Source organism: Neoarius graeffei, chromosome 20 (assembly GCF_027579695.1).
Source record: "Neoarius graeffei isolate fNeoGra1 chromosome 20, fNeoGra1.pri, whole genome shotgun sequence".
NCBI lineage: Eukaryota > Metazoa > Chordata > Actinopteri > Siluriformes > Ariidae > Neoarius > Neoarius graeffei.
Genome location: NC_083588.1, coordinates 23,372,935 through 23,389,918, shown reverse-complemented (window position 1 = coordinate 23,389,918; position 16,984 = coordinate 23,372,935). Strand labels below are relative to the sequence as shown.

At 40.3% G+C, this 16,984-nt stretch overlaps 1 protein-coding gene across 1 annotated transcript in view; it reads left to right on the top strand.

Annotated features, from left to right (window-relative positions):
• Positions 1 to 16,984, top strand: part of abca3b (ATP-binding cassette, sub-family A (ABC1), member 3b) — a 138,506-nt gene that overhangs the window by 77,932 nt on the left and 43,590 nt on the right. The window contains 8 exon segments of the mRNA XM_060901407.1: positions 502 to 657; positions 1,122 to 1,332; positions 3,714 to 3,864; positions 10,037 to 10,135; positions 11,368 to 11,566; positions 11,805 to 12,114; positions 12,224 to 12,497; positions 13,256 to 13,460. Of these exon segments, the coding sequence (XP_060757390.1) occupies positions 502 to 657; positions 1,122 to 1,332; positions 3,714 to 3,864; positions 10,037 to 10,135; positions 11,368 to 11,566; positions 11,805 to 12,114; positions 12,224 to 12,497; positions 13,256 to 13,460 (1,605 nt within the window).

Sequence of the window (16,984 nt, the reverse complement as noted above, 5' to 3'; positions counted from 1 at the left end):
AGTCTTTATTTGTCATATGCACACTCAAGCACAGTGAAATTCGTCCTCTGCATTTAAGCCATCTGAAGCAGTGAACACACATGCGCACACACAAGTGAGCAATGAGCCTAACCGTATATCTTTGGACTGGGGGGAAACTGGAGCACCTGGAGGAAACCCACGCAGACACGGGAAGAACATGCAAACTCCACACAGAAAGGCCCCCATCGGCCACTGGGCTCAAGCCCAGAACCTTCTTGCTGTGAGGCGACAGTGCTAACCACTACGCCACCGTGCTGCCCCGTACCTCTTAAGGAAATATAATAGATACCCTATTTGACTTAACACGGGCAATGTAAGACAATATGGAATGCATGGAGTTGTGAAAAACTAAGTAAACTGAGTGCATTTAGCTGAGTTGAATGTAAACTTTTGGCATCAGCCATAACGCTTATTCTGTTCTGTTTTCCTCTTTCTGCTGCCTGTATTTTTCACTTCCTTTCTTCTAATTTGCTTCTCCAGCTAAAGAGCTATCCTCGTGAGAAGATTCCAGATGAGGTGGACCGCATCATCCATATCCTAAATCTGGAGGATAAGAGGAATGCACGGTCGAAGACCCTTTCAGGGGGAATGAAGCGCAAGCTTTCTATTGGAATTGCACTTATTGGAGACTCAAAGGTCAGCTGTTTTCAGAATGTACAGGACTATGATGAGTAAACGTCATGTGTTTCATTGATGTGGTTTTGGTTTACTGAGATCAGGTTGTTGTTAATAATCATTATCATTGTGTTGATAATGACCTCCTGGCTGATGGAACTGCTGAAGTATATGATTTTTTAAAATTTATTTATTGTCCCAATTCTCATTGATCTGCTTGGTACCAGAAATACCAGCAGTTTCTCTTTTAATATAGTCTTTCAATAACCAGTAGTCTTTCCTTGATATAATCCATGCTCACATACTAATCCATTGCATACTAATACTGATCAGGTTTTATGAGGTTGCACATGACTGAAAATGCAGCAAAGGATTTTATCTATCTACCGATCGATCGATCGATCGCTATTTGTTGGAAACAACAACGTCCATGTTTAACCAATTATGGGTTATAGATGGAGGAATAGTCACTGTTTATTTTGTAGGTGGTGATGCTGGATGAGCCTACATCTGGCATGGACCCATCAGCGAGGCGAGCCATATGGGATCTTTTGCAGGGCGAGAAACGAGGTCGCACCATACTTCTCACCACACATTTCATGGACGAGGCTGACCTTCTGGGAGACCGCATTGCTATCATGGCTGGTGGGGAACTCCAGTGCTGTGGCTCACCTCTCTTCCTCAAAAATAAATACGGTGCGGAGAAATGCGGCCTAAACTTTGAATGGGATGGGATTTTCTTCAGTTCACATGTAGTCCTTAGTATCATTTGAATAAGTTTTATATTATAGCCCTTTTTGTGAGTGGTAAAACACTTGCAATTAATTAATTAATCAATCAATTAATTAATTCAGTATATTCATACAATTAACACACTGTGTTAATAACATGAACACTGTGTGTATACGTGTGTGTGTATATATGTGTGTGTGTGTGTGTGTGTATATATATATATATATATATATATATATATATACACACACACACACAGTTATTCCATGAAATCGAGTCGTGCATGAGTTGATAGCCTAGTTGGCACACTGCGCCTTGGCTATAAGCCATGTACAACGAGATTGAGGGGAATAATTGTTTTATTCTGTCCGCATTCACTGGATTATGAGAAATTTTGCAAATTCGATATATAAAACCTTTATACGAAACATCCGACAAAATCATTTCTGCTTAGAATGTAAACAAACCAGTGATATAACCGTAGCAATTTGTGAAAAATGCTATAATAATTCTTGAAAAATAAAAATAAGTTCTGACCCTCAAATACTTTTATTCCATATTTTGTTGCTTTATTTATTTATTTGGGTTTTTTTGCGGGTTTGTTTTCGAGTAGAGTTTTTATTTCATCCTCAGTGAGTTTAGTAACACAGTGTGTGTCCGAAATCGCTTACTCGTTCACTACTCCCTATATAGGGAATTACTATATAGAGGACTATGTAGTGAGCTCATTGGTGAAATGAAAAACCGCTTTCGGACACTAGTCCATCATGCTGGTATTTATGTCATTACTGTTGCACAATTAAAACGTGCCATATCAGCCAGCTGGTGGGTTTTCAAAATAATAAATACATGCATGTATTTTTGTGATAAATACATATTATACTGAGCATATTTCCCATATTAATCAATACAAAGTACCTGCATCTTTAAGTTTTTTAAATCAAGGCTGAATGTTTTCTTCTTTGCCGCTGCCTTTTATTAAATCAAATTTGAGACTTTTAATTTGATTTCTTTCAGCATGACCGCAATGCATAATGGAATATATTGCTTGGTTAGTGACCATTGGTTGTACACTACTTTTCCTGATGCATTGTGGGATACTTTGAGTGCACTATATAGGGTGTAATAATCCTCACTGTCGTTTCAGACGGCACTACAAAATGGTGTCCCCACTATATAGTGCCCTATATAGTGAGTAGGGAGCGATTTCAAACACCGGGACAGTCCGCCATTTTCTTCTTTAGGGTTTTTTGGCGGTTGGCAAACCAACTTAAAGGCACATTATCGCCACCAACTGGGCTGGAGTGTGGAACAGGCGATATTGGGGGGGATATTCTTTTAGCTATTTCTGTTTCTTTGAAATAATTGATAAAGTGATGTGTCTGACTTGATGTGCTTCACCATTTTGTTTTTCTCTACTCATGGTATAGGAGCTGATATCTTAGTAATAGAGTAGCCAGCGCGTGATTGCTCATATCCAGTGAATGTGGATCATGTGTATGTATGTATGTATGTATGTATGTATGTATGTGTGTGTGTATATATATATGTATGTATATGTGTGTATGTATATATATATATATATATATATATATATATATATATATATATATATATATATATATATGTGTGTGTATATATATATATATATATATATATATATATATATTACTGTGCAGAAGGCTTGGGCACATGCAATGAAATGCTGTTGAACAAAGATGCCTTCAAAAAAAATAATGGAATTAAATGTTTCTACATGGGTGGCACGGTGGTGTAGTGGTTAGCGCTGTCGCCTCACAGCAAGAAGGTCCGGGTTCGAGCCCCGTGCCCGGCGAGGGCCTTTCTGTGTGGAGTTTGCATGTTCTCCCCGTGTCCGCGTGGGTTTCCTCCGGGTGCTCCGGTTTCCCCCACAGTCCAAAGACATGCAGGCTAGGTTAACTGGTGACTCTAAATTGACCGTAGGTGTGAATGTGAGTGTGAATGGTTGTCTGTGTCTATGTGTCAGCCCTGTGATGACCTGGCGACTTGTCCAGGGTGTACCCCGCCTTTCGCCCGTAGTCAGCTGGGATAGGCTCCAGCTTGCCTGTGACCCTGTAGAACAGGATAAAGCGGCTACAGATAATGAGATGAGATGTTTCTACATTAAAAAATACCATTAAGGTCAGTAAGCAGTAATGCCTGAAAAAAGTCAATGTTTGTTGTAACAACCCTTTGCTTTAAAAAACAAAAAAACGTGCACACACACTTGCTTTTATTATACGTCTAATATGGATGATTGAACACATCATACCCAGGGGTGTATGTCGTAATAAACTGTTACACATTCATTTACATATGTCTCTCAGGTGCTGGCTACCACATGGTAATAGTAAAAGATGCATTGTGTAACGTATCAGAGATCAGCCGACTGGTCCACATGTACGTGCCCAATGCCACCCTGGAGAGCAGTGCTGGGGCTGAACTTTCCTACATCCTGCCAAAAGAGAGCACCAGCCGGTAAGATAGCACTCTAAGTTTGTGTAAAGTCTGAACGATTAGGGCCTTCTATGTTTATGGAGAACTAAATATCTGGGGCTGAAGTATCTTGAACTTACATGTCTGTACACATCAAATTACATTATGTACTTCATGAATCCTATTAACTGCCAACATAGTTAGGAAGTGGAATTAACCAATTATGTTGTGATATTCAATGGGTCGGACAAAAATACATCCAGGTTTTCTGCAAGGCTAGGATTTATTACTGACTGCACAACCATTTATGCAGTTATGATGTGATATTCAGAAAATTGATCAGCAGACTTGGTTAGTATGAAAAAATGAAGTATTTTATTTAGGACAGAATATACCTTGGTGGCTGTTTATGTACTTTCACAGACAGTCCGAGTGTAACCTTGTGTTTTTGTAGATGTGGACTACCAACTGAGGTCAGCTTCACTGCTTGACCTGTCTAAAGTTAAGGTTAGGTTAACAGGGGGCAGCCTTGGGCTGAAGTGCCCTTGAGCTAGGCACCTAACCCCCAACTACTCCCTGGGTGCTGTAGCATAGCTGCCCACTGCTCTGGGTATATGTATGTGTTCATTGATCATTTGTGTGTGTGCATGCGTGTGTTCGCTGCTTCTGATGGGTTAAATGCAGAGGAGGAATTTCACTGTGCTTGAGTGTGCATATGACAAATAAAGGCTTCTTAAAATTGACAAAGATTTTGGAAAGACTAATCAATTATACTTAATTAAAATAATGAAAAACAATGCATTAATGGCTAACTCTTGTTTGTGAGTGTGTGGAAGGTTTGTTGTCTCGCTTTGGCTATTCTCTAGCAGAGATGAGTACTTGAGCTTGCGACTTGGACGTGAGTCACACTTAAGTCGCACGTGCAGTTACTTGAGACTTGACATGAACTTGAGATTTGGGACTTGTAAACAATATTTTATTTTCATTTTTACACGTTATATGGTATTCATGTTGTCATGGCATCATCAAATCTGTCACCTGGATTGGCAGAGGGAGGAAAACAGTTATTTCTCATGGGGTTTATTTCAGTAGAGAAATTACAGAGGATTAGGCATGATTGATCAGCACTGTGGTAAACTGTGTTGAATAAAACAGTTCAAAGAGATAATTGAAAGACCAATATTTCCATGACATTCAATTCCATGATGACATTTCATATCCCTGTCTGTAAACTTCTGACCACAACTGTATATCAGTGCTTTAGCATAGTAGCTTTAACAACATAAACCAGTGGCGTTGTTGGGCCCTATCACTCGGGGCTATAGCCCTGGGTATTTTGAGCCTAGCCCTGGGTATTTTCGCCCTCAAAAAAGTATGAGATTAATAGAAAACAACTGACTGAAACAGATCGGAACTTGACTTGCAGCATCTGAAGATGGAGGGGGAGGAGGGACACGTGGTAAGCGGTGATGGGGGACATAATTGAATGCTGCACAGTGTGCATTCAAAATATTGGTAACCGCCAACAGAAGAACATTCAAAACTGGTTGGAAGATGACTTCAAAAAAAACAATCCACTATTGTTGGATTGTTCAAGATGAAAACAGATGGTAAGTCATTGACCGTGGGTGTGTATATACAGAATGTATCAACAGTGTAACCTATTGAATTATGTTGATGCACAAAAACCACTCTGTATGGCCTGGTTATGTTGAATTTACAGCACAGGGTCTATATGATTTAGTGTGCCAGGCGAGCTCAAAAGTTTGAGAGGTTGAGTGAATATGCTCCAACTAAGTTTATTTAATAGGTCAACAACAATTTGTGTTCATGTAGATACAGTGGTGCTTGAAAGTGTGTGAACCCTTTTAGAATTTTCTATATTTCTGCATAAATATGACCTAAAACAACATCAGATTTTCACACAAGTCCTAAAAGTAGACTAGAAAAGCACTCAGAGAGCGCAGACCTCCGCCAAGAATCCTTTAAAAAAATCCAGGATCCAGATCACTGCCAAAATTTAATGGATTGTTACTTGTGCCCAGTCACACCTCTGGAAAAAAATTCAGAGCAAGCCATTCATTACTTTTTCTGTAATGTTGCTAACAGACAAACAAACAAACCAACGCTACCAAAAACATAACCTCCTTGGCGGAGGTAATAATAATAACTAGAATGCATTTTCGGAGAAAATGCGAAAGTGTGCTTGCTCAGGTGCGCCGCCATGGCAACCCGGCAAGAGAGGCGACCGCACTCCCACATGACAAGTTTTGTGTCAACACGCGAAAGTAACTAAACGTTTGCGGTAACTGTTGATCAGTCTGCACACCGGCTTGGAGGAATTTTAGCCCATTCCTCCGTACAGAACAGCTTCAACTCTGAGATGTTGGTGGGTTTCCTCACATGAACTGCTCGCTTCAGGTCCATTTCAGTTGGATTAAGGTCAGGACTTTGACTTGGCCATTCCAAATCATTAACTTTATTCTTCTTTAACCATTCTTTGGTAGAACGACTTGTGTGCTTAGGGTCGTTGTCTTGCTGCATGACCCACCTTCTCTTGAGATTCAGTTCATGGACAGATGTCCTGACATTTTCCTTTAGAATTCGCTGGTATAATTCAGAATTCATTGTTCCATCAATGATGGCAAGCCGTCCTGTCCCAGATGCAGCAAAACAGGCCCAAACCATGATACTACCACCACCATGTTTCACAGATGGGATAAGGTTCTTATGCTGGAATGCAGTGTTTTCCTTTCTCCAAATATAACCCTTCTCATTTAAACCAAAATGTTTTATTTGGTTTCATCCGTCCACAAAACATTTTTCCAACAGCCTTCTGGTTTGTCCACATGATCTTTAGCAAACTGCAGATGAGCAGCAATGTTCTTTTTGGAGAGCAGTGGCTTTCTCCTTGCAACCCTGCCATGCACAGCAGTGTTGTTCTCCTGATGGTGGATTCATGAACATTAACATTAGCCAATGTGAGAGAGGCCTTCAGTTGCTTAGAAGTTACCCTGGGGTCCTTTGTGACCTCGCCGACTATTACACACCTTGCTCTTGGAGTAATCTTTGTTGATCGACCACTCTTGGGGAGGGTAACAATGGTCTTGAATTTTCTCCATTTGTACACAGTCTGTCTGACTGTGGATTGGTGGAGTCCAAACTCTTTTTAGAGATGGTTTTGTAACCTTTTCCAGCCTGATGAGCATCAGCAATGCTTTTTCTGAGGTCCTCAGAAATCTCCTTTGTTCGTGCCATGATACACTTCTACAAACGTGTGTTGTGAAGATCAGACTTTGATAGATCCCTGTTCTTCAAATAAAACAGGGTGCCCACTCACACCTGATTGTCATCCCATTGATTGAAAACACCTGACTCTAATTTCACCTTAAAATTAACTGCTAATCCTAGAGGTTCACATACTTTTGCCACTCGCAGATATGTAATATTGGATCATTTTCCTCAATAAATAAATGACCAAGTATAATATTTTTGTCTCATTTGTTTAACTGGGTTCTCTTTATCTACTTTTAGGAATTGTGTGAAAATCTGATGTTTTAGGTCATATTTATGCAGAAATATAGACAATTCTAAAGGGTTCACAAACTTTCAAGCACCACTGTAAACCCAGGTAAAGCTGTAAAGAAAAACAACTATTTTCATTCTTAATCTATATGACCTTCGCCTACCTACCTACCTACCTACCTACCTACCTACCTACCTACCTACCTACCGGTGCGACCTCAGTTGGACTTCATTAACTGTACTTCTCCATAATTCACGGCCTGCCATTGCTATTGTAACTGATACTTCTCAAGATTGGTGTCTTCTACCAGTTGATCAATTAAGGCTCGGGCCGGTCATCCTCTACTTCGTTTTCTGTGGATTGGCTTCCAAAGAATCACCTTGTGGATTATCTCATCCTTACTTCTCCAACAATGACCAGAAAAACTCCCTTCTGCTATTGTTGTTGAAAGTTTTGGAAAGTCTCCATAGAGCTGTTTGTTTGTAATTTGATGTTGCCAGTTCACATTTTGAACTGCTCTGAGCATCTTGGTGTCTGCTCCATCGAGTTTTCTAGTAAGTGCACTAGTCAGCGTCCATGAGTTGGACCTATACAATAAGACTGTGTGTTTCAATTATATAACTTTCAAGAGAAGATGAACTGCCCTCAGACTGCTCCTCCTGTTGGTTAACTCTAATTTTGAAAGCTGTTTCAGGCCAGAGATAGGAAATGTAGCCATCAGTCTGTCTATTCTAGAGCTCACTGATATGATGTCCCGCTCCTTCTCATGTACTAAACTTCTCTTCCTTTAGCCCCAAATCAATAATCCCTAGGTTCTCTTTCTCTTTCTCCAACCACCTGGATTATGGGCTTTATATTCAGCAAATGTTATAACAATTATACATGAATATTTCAATATCCTGATAGTCTCTTGTCCATGAACACTTCTTTTTACTGTGTTAGTAAGTGAATTGTGAGTATACCAAAAAGATAGTGAATTGCTGTACTCCATTTTTGTTTATTCACATTACTTACTTTCCAAATCAGAGCTGCCTGGTGCTCTATTTCTGTTTGAAGTTTTCTGCACTTGTGACTCGCTTTCTGCTGCTGTGGATAGTCCAACATGGATACTCTGAATATTTTCACTCTGTGTTGTAGTCGCGTCACTAAACCTCGAGTCCGAGTCCAGTCTTGAGTCCCCAGTGTTTGAGTCCAATATTGATCCCAGTTAAGTCCGAGAACAAGACTCCAACCGCACCATTTGATGGTGGCTGTTGCTGCCTTTATGTGAAACCGTCTCTGCTGTTAGTCCAACACAACGTTACTGCTTAACTGCACTATTTTAGTTAATAGGCTACAGATAAAAAGCTTGTTCATCTCTCAGCAAGCTCTGCTATCAACAGGGCAAATAACATGAGAGAGGGTTAACACTAGCTAGTTCATTGGTCAGCAAGCAAGCAAGCCCCACTGTCAGCAGAGCAATGAGCATAGCGTGTCACTTATTTCTCTGGGTGTAATCTTGCCAAATGACAACTGAAGTTCGAGGTTGTCCCCGTCATCTCCTTGATAGTTGTTCTACATATGGAACACATAGCAGTGCATTTTTTTTCCCCACTGCACGAGAAGTCTGTATAAGCAAACCGGACAATCCTAGGGGCATTCTCTCCAGGCATTTTAGCGCCATTAACATTAGTTTGTTCCTGAACATGATGTATGAACAGGCGAATGTGCATTCTCTTGCATAAAATTAATCTAAAAATTAATGTATTAAGCCCTGTGATGACCTGGTGACTTGTCCAGGGTGTACCCCTTCTTTCGCCCGTAGTCAGCTGGGATAGGCTCCAGCTTGCCTGCGACCCTGTAGAACAGGATAAAGCGGCTAGAGATAATGAGATGAGATCTCATGCCAAATTATTATGGCATGTTTCAAAAAATAAAGAAAAAATCCAAGTCCTCATCTCCAATTTACAAGTCCAAATGCAGTTAATGCATGCGTCTGAGTCCAAGTCCGAGTCATCAGTGCTCAAGTCTAAGTCAAGTCACGAGTCCTTAAAATTAGGGCATGAGTTAGACTTGAGTCAAAGTCCTGAACTCGAGTACTACAAGCCTGTTTTCACTTCACAAAAACAGTTTATACCCAAGTCTCCCCCTTGCTTCAGTAAATAATCTCAGTTGCATATTGCAGATTTACACCTCCTCAGAACTGCTGCTGTCATTATAAAGACATCACCCCAGAACTCTTATTTACAGTATGCTCTTACTGAACATCCTTTCAACATATTTAATACTGTTTGTCTTTATTCTTCTACAAGTGTAATGATATGTAGTCACACTATTTTGGTGTCACCCAGAAGAAGATGGGTTCTCTTCTGAGGCTGGTTTCTGTCAAGGTTTCTTCCTCATGCCTTTTTCGGGACTTTTTTTTTTCTTGCCACTGTCACCTCTAGCTTTCTTATTAGGCACCTAAATCTGCATCCTGATATCTGTAAGGTTGCTTTTTGATGATATGTATTGTTAAAAGTGCTATACAAATAAATAATAATAAAAAAAAATGAATCCATCCCATTATTTTCATGGTAATGTGAGAAGACACATTATTACAATAAATTCATTTTAAGTGATTCCTTCATCTATATTTCTTGTATTTTGCTTGTAGGTGGAATTAATTAATGTGTTGTATCATCTTACACCTCTTGTGCATCTTTGCAGGTTTGAGCTTCTGTTTGCTGAACTGGAAATGAACAGAGAGGAGTTGGGCATCGCAAGCTATGGAGCATCTGTTACTACCATGGAGGAAGTTTTTCTTAGGTACTTGGTACTTGACCAACTCAATCTACTCTATGTCCAAAAGTTTGTGGACACCCGATCGTCACACCTATGTGTGCTTTTTAAACATTCCATCCCAGATTTAGTCATCCCTTTGCTGTTTTAATAACCTCCACCCTTCTGGGAAGGCTTTCCATGAAAATTTGAAGTGTGGCTGTGGGGATTTTTGCCTGTGCAGTCACAAGAGCATTATGTGAGGCCAGGTACTGATGTTAGGCAAGGAGGCCTGGGGGTGCAGTAAGAGTTCCAGTTCTTCCCAAAGGTGTTCAGTGGAGTTGAGGTCAGGGCTCTATGCAGCTAACTCAGTTTCTTCCACTACAGCCTTGGCAAACCATGGTCTTCGTGGACCTTTGTTTGTGCACAGGGGCACTGTCATGCTGGAACACGTTTGGGCCCTTTATTTCCAGTGAAGGGAAATTGTCATGCTACAGCACACAGACACATTCTCAACAATTGTATGTTTCCAACTTCATGGCAACAATTTGAAGAAGAATTCCATATGGATGTGATGATCAGGTGTCCACAAACTTTTGGCCATATAGTGTACAAGATTTTCTTGTTTTACCAATGAAGGCATATGACCAAATACCAAATTTGGATCATATATTATTAAAATGCTTTTATGTTTGGCCAAGTTCCATTAACAGGATGCTGCAGTAATGTTCATTAAAATTAGTTGAAAGGCAGTAATCTATCTTTATGACTTTTTTTTTTTTTAAGTCAGTAAGAACATACATCTTCTTCTAATATGGCCTACCTTTTTTTCAAGCCTATGTCCAGGTCAGTCTGAATCTTAAAGTTTTGAAAAAAGACCAAATTCCATTTATCAGCCACAGCCATTCTGTTTCATCCCTCTTTTCCTCCTATTGTGAAGTTTTAATAGATCATCATTGTCTCAATAGGTGACCATTTGGCTCTATAAAGGATCTAGGAGAAATATTGTTATCCAAAACCATAACTGATTGAGAGTCTTGTGGCAGATTGCAGTGTCCTTGGAAGATTTTCTGTGACTATATTTTCCTCTTCTTATAACCCCATCCATCTGTGCACATATAACATTTTCATAAGCATATTGGTCCTCACAAAAAGCTTCCACCTGTATTAGAGAAAGAACAGAGCAGGGCTTCATTTTCCAGAATGTAGAGTTACAGTTACAACTGGGTTTCTTCTACATGAATATGACCTGTTTGTTGTGTGTATATGTGCATGGACAGGGTCGGGAAGCTGGTGGACTCCAGTCTAGACATTCAGGCTATTCAGCTTCCAGCCCTGCAGTACCAGCATGAGCGCAGGTCACATGACTGGACAGTTGATGATACTAGCAGTATCAGCGGCATGACTGATGTGACGGACTTCACCGATAGTGGCACATTGATCTCAGAGGACTGCTCCAACATCAAACTCAACACAGGGGTCAGTCTGTCTAAGAGCATGAAAATGAGGAAATGTTTATCCTAGGACACTTCTGTATCTAGATATGCATCTTTTGTATCTCGTTTGAGTTTCCACAAAACCTTACATCAAGAAGAACTTCATGCTGAAATATATCTCATGTTGATTATTGTTTCCAATAAGGATTTGAACAGTACAGTGTTAAGTATGAATGACCTCTCTTTTCTTTCTCTTCTTAACCAAAACTGGTACACACTAGGCTAAGCTGTACATGCAGCAGTTCTATGCCATGTTCCTAAAAAGGGCACTGTATAGCTGGCGGAACTGGAAGGTGATCGTGGCACAGTTTTTAGTGCCACTTATCTTTACAGCAGTCGCTCTTGTAGTGGCTCGAACTCTCCCTGGGCAACACAAAACCCCAGAACTTCCCCTAGCACTCAGCCGCTATGGCCCCACCACTGTACCCATGGCCCTGGATTTGAATGCTGGACCCTTGGCTACAGCACTTGCTGAGGCTTATGCTAGCCAGCTTGCTGCCCAGAGTGCCACACCAGTGACCAATCTAACCGGTAAGAGTTTTGAAAAGGGGTGAACATGGTAACCTTTGCAAATGAAATGCAGTAAGCAAAAGTTGGAGGTGAATCAGAAAAGCTGAATCTGTGCATTCTATCTTTCCAGACTTCTCAGAGTATATACTGAATAATGCCATAAGGGAAGGAGGAGTATTCAATGAACACTGTGTGGTGGGTGCTGCTTTTCGTCGCCTAACGAACAGGTTTGCTGAAATCACTGGCTACTTCAACAACCAAGGCTACCACACACCAGCTACAGCACTCATGCTGGTGGATAATGCACTGTACAAGCTCTTGGCTGGCCCCAATGCTTCCATCCAGACAGGAAACAAACCCATGCCGCGCAATATGTCTGAGACAGCCCAGAGCCAGCTCTCCGAGTGAGTCTGAGTGGATCCCATGTGTTGATGTTGAATAGATTAGTTCTTACTAGAGTTCAGTTTAACAAGTAATGCGTATCCTCAAACCATGTTCCATGTACATAAAACACACATGAACACATTTAGCCAAATGTGACAGAGGTGCTATAGATAATGAAGCTAAGTTTCTGCATTATTTCATTCATGTGATAAACCGCTTATCATTGTTAAAACTAACATATGCTTGCAGTGCATTATGGGAATACATTTATTTAGCCACCTAGTCACATGTGGAATTAGTAACTATCAAAAAAGAAGAGATTCGCTGTATTCTGGCATTTGGGATGCTTTTTTAAATGACTGCTATTTCTGTAAGAAAACAGTTTTGTTTCTGACATCATTGTTACTAAAGATGCGATATGCAGGGGTGATGGCGTTCCGGCGCCGCGCCGGATTTCCGGCGTACCGTGGCTGGGGAAAAAAAAATCTAGTTCGCCCATTGTCCTGTGTCATTCTGAGATGCGCAGATAGACAGTAAAGGGAATTCCGAATTCCCTTTACTGTCTATCTGCGCATCTCAGAATGACACAGGACAATGGGCGAACTAGATTTTTTTTTCCCCAGCCACGGTATGCCGGAAATCCGGCGCGGCGCCGGAACGCTATCACCCCTGGATATGGAGTACCATAAATTTCAGTGTCCTTGGTTAGCAAATAGTTTTTATCTTCAACTCAAATTTATCAGTTTACTTTTTCTTTTTTCTTGATTCTTTTGCTTAGAAGCCAGACTGGCTTTGCCATAGCCATTAACCTGATGTATGGGATGGCATCTTTGGCTAGCACCTTTGCCCTTCTCCTGGTAATTGAGCGCTCTGTGAAGTCCAAGCATGTGCAGCGGGTCAGCGGTGTCTACGTCTCCAACTTCTGGTTCTCTGCTTTGCTCTGGGACCTGATAAACTTTGCGCTGCCTTGTCTTCTAATGCTGGTCAGTGGCAACTAATACTTTCTGAAAAAGGGAGGGGCCACATATACAGAGTGCTGTAATTCTTACACCATTCACCTGATTTGGAAGTGAATGAGCTCAAATTAATGCTCAGCATCACTTTGAGCTGATGTACATTTTTTTCCCATTTAATCTCCATTATACTGGGGTACATTGACCTGTGTCAATTTAAGTAACATTTTCCAATAAATGATACTGATAGAAGTAGTTTTCATGCATAATAATACTTTTCATTCTTACTCGAGTACTTTACAATTTAAAAAATTTACTTACACTCTGTTACATGAGACCATATAACAAGAGGTCTCATGTAACACTTCTTGCTACTTTTATGTACACAGCTTCTACAACGTCAGCATCAGTTTGGAAGTGTTGAGGATCAAATCCCCAAACCCAGTGAGAAGGGTCTGACTAGAGAGCTGCGTTTTTACAACAGCAGTTTCAGACCAGAGGCGTTGAACACATGCACAGTAGGAACCTGCTAATTCATGCAATTATGCCGTTTGTGCTGGTTGTATGTGTCGCCACGTATATTAGCATTAAGGAAGGGATATTGTCAATTTGTCACCCTAGCTTAACCTAACCCTAAACCGAAAATTACTGAAATATCCATTGGCCTAACCCTACGTTCACATGAAATGCGACAAAAGTGTCAAAACAACCAGAAGTCGTTAATTTTCTATGTGAGCCAGCGTGACTTGACGGCGAGCAGCAGCATGATCTTTGGCAGTGCATCTTGGGTGGTCGGGATGTCAAAATAAAGTTGAAGTCCAGGCAAGTTTATTGTAATGAGCTAACTCAAGCACAGTGAAATTCCTCCTCTGCATTTTACCCATTTGAAGTGGTCGTGCGCGCACACAAAGCGAGGGGGGGGGGGTGCAGAATAAATAAATAAATTTGTAGGTAAATTATATGGATCTGTGATGCCTGCACGTTTCAGCTTTAGAATGTAACGTGATCTGCTGGTATAAAATAAATTTTTAATCATTTCAGAGAGATGGTACTGCAGTCATCTTGATTTCCACACTGTTGCCAAATATGCCATCTGCACTACTGCCAAAATTTAATGATCAGTATTTTGAACAACTCATGCCATGTTGCATGAGTCCACTTTATCTGATGTAAAATAAACTGCAGTCTCCTTTGAGGTGCAAGTGTGTATTGTATTGACTTTTGGTTTTTTTTTCTGTTTTTAGGGTGGGAATTCAGTAAAATTGGAAGAAAAATATAGCCTTTTCCCCAACATGTTGAACTCTAGATTTCACCAGAAGTCACTAAATGAACCCTTATATTTCAAAATTTTCCGAGGGAGCATGTCCCCAGACCCCCCTTTTTGCACCTCACTGTGTTCGGTTGGGGACTATGCTTTCCAATTTTTCAAGGGGGAACCTTGCAGAGTGTCCACAAACTTCGACAGCATCACTGGTAAAGCAGCCAGAACTAATTTTAATGCTCTCGCCGTGTTTGGTCTGAAAGTGTCAGCACATGTGCTGAATGCCACTGGCCTGAAACTGCTGTTGTAAAATTGCGGGGTGGGGGGTATGAATCTGTGGCTCTGTAGTCAGACAGACTAGAAGAGATGTTATTACCATTAAGTTAGTTTGGAAGATTTATGAAACTAACCTGTGGCAAAATTGCCTTAATTTTATTTTTTAAATTAGGAATATGATTTAGTATTTGAATTAGCAGTGCCAAGTGCAAATTTCAAATAATTGAAACTGGCCATCTTTAAAAAAATAAAAATTAAAAAACAAGTTAAAACAAACATGTTTTTAGTAATATATTACTTTTAATTGAATCAAAATTGAACAATTAGATCCAGAGATATCGAAATTTAAAGGTATGTAATTGGGAGCCTTCTTTGGAAATGTGGCCTGCTAGATCTATGGACATGCATGAATGGGACAACTTTTGTGTATTTACAGAGGTTTCTGCAAATAACCACAGCTTTATTATTATCTCTCTTAAAACCATATAATTTTGTACAATAGCACATTGAAGTATGTAGATATCAATTTTAATGACACAATTTGCATATTAAGGAACCTAATTAGCATACAATGACGGCCAGTTTGAATTCTATAATTTCAGCTAAATCCAACACTTTATTATTATTTTGCTTAAAGCCACAGAATTTTGTACAGTAGCACATTTGAATGTTGTCGATTTCAAACTGAATGGCAAAAATGACCTAATCTGCATATTAAGTAACCTAATGAGCATAAAATGTCAGCCATCTTGAATTCTATAATTTTGGTTAAATCCAGCACCGTTTTATTATTATTTCTCTTAAAATTATGGAATTTTGTAAAATAATACACACCTCATACTTTATGCTAAAAGATACACTTTTATTCTGAGTTTTATATATCTCCTGTACCATTTCTTGATGTTAGCCCCAGTATGAAATAGGAAAGGTAAGACTCTTCCAGGTCACACCAGTTTGATAAGGAAAAGAGCCGTCCACTGGAATGAGGTATTAGAGGTACAAATCTGTTCTCTATTGGGTCCAGCAAAGATGTACTTCAGTTCAGCATCAGCCTCGTCCTTTGTCAGGGTAGGGGAGAGTGGGGAGACTTGGGACAAGTTTTCAGGTTTTGTAGACTGTGTGAAATTCTTTGCAGGTAGTGTAACATTCATATTGCATTAGAGAGTATTTACTGTACCGTCTTACCACAACATTAGTTTCTCGGTTTGTCATTTTTACTGGCCTTCAGACTTCACTTTTGCTGTCATTGTTTTTTGCAGAGAGACATTGAGGTCAGACATGGGACATTATGTTGGAAGACTTGGGACATAGAGGGGAGACATGGAACAAAAATAAAATACCTAGGCCTACATGTTTAATTATTATTTATTATCAAAACTTGTAACATATAAACTGTATGAACACACAATGCTGGAAGGGTGATAGAAAAATGTCAGTCTACCCAAAACCTGACGAGACAAAACTGTTCCATTCCCAAGAAGGAATGAAATAAGCCTAATCCTCATGCAGGTATATTCCCACATTTTTAACAAACAAACAGCAGACCCTACATATTAGCATATTAGACCGGTGGTTGTAAAGTTTTGGTTTATGCTTGTATGATTAGGAATGCCATCATTCTAAAAAAAAAAAATCATGTCCGCCGACATCTCCTGGTCAGCAAACATTACAGCAGTCATTACATTAAGTCATTAAGCGGCTACACTTCCTGAGAGTCCTCAGGAAGTACAACTTAAGCTCCAACCTGCTGCTGACCTTCTACCGCTCATCCACTGAGAGCCTGCTGACGTACTGTATTACAGTATGGTACGGCAGCTGCACTGCTGTAGACAGGGAGAGGCTCCAGAGGGTAGTTAAGGCGGCACAGAAGATCATTGGCTGCCCTCTCCCCTCCCTGATGGACATTTACACCTCCCGCTGCCTTAGCAGAGCTAAGAATATTATCAAGGACAGCTCCCACCCTGGCTTTGAACTGTTCGACCTGTTGCCCTCAGGGAGGCGCTACAGGTGCATCAGG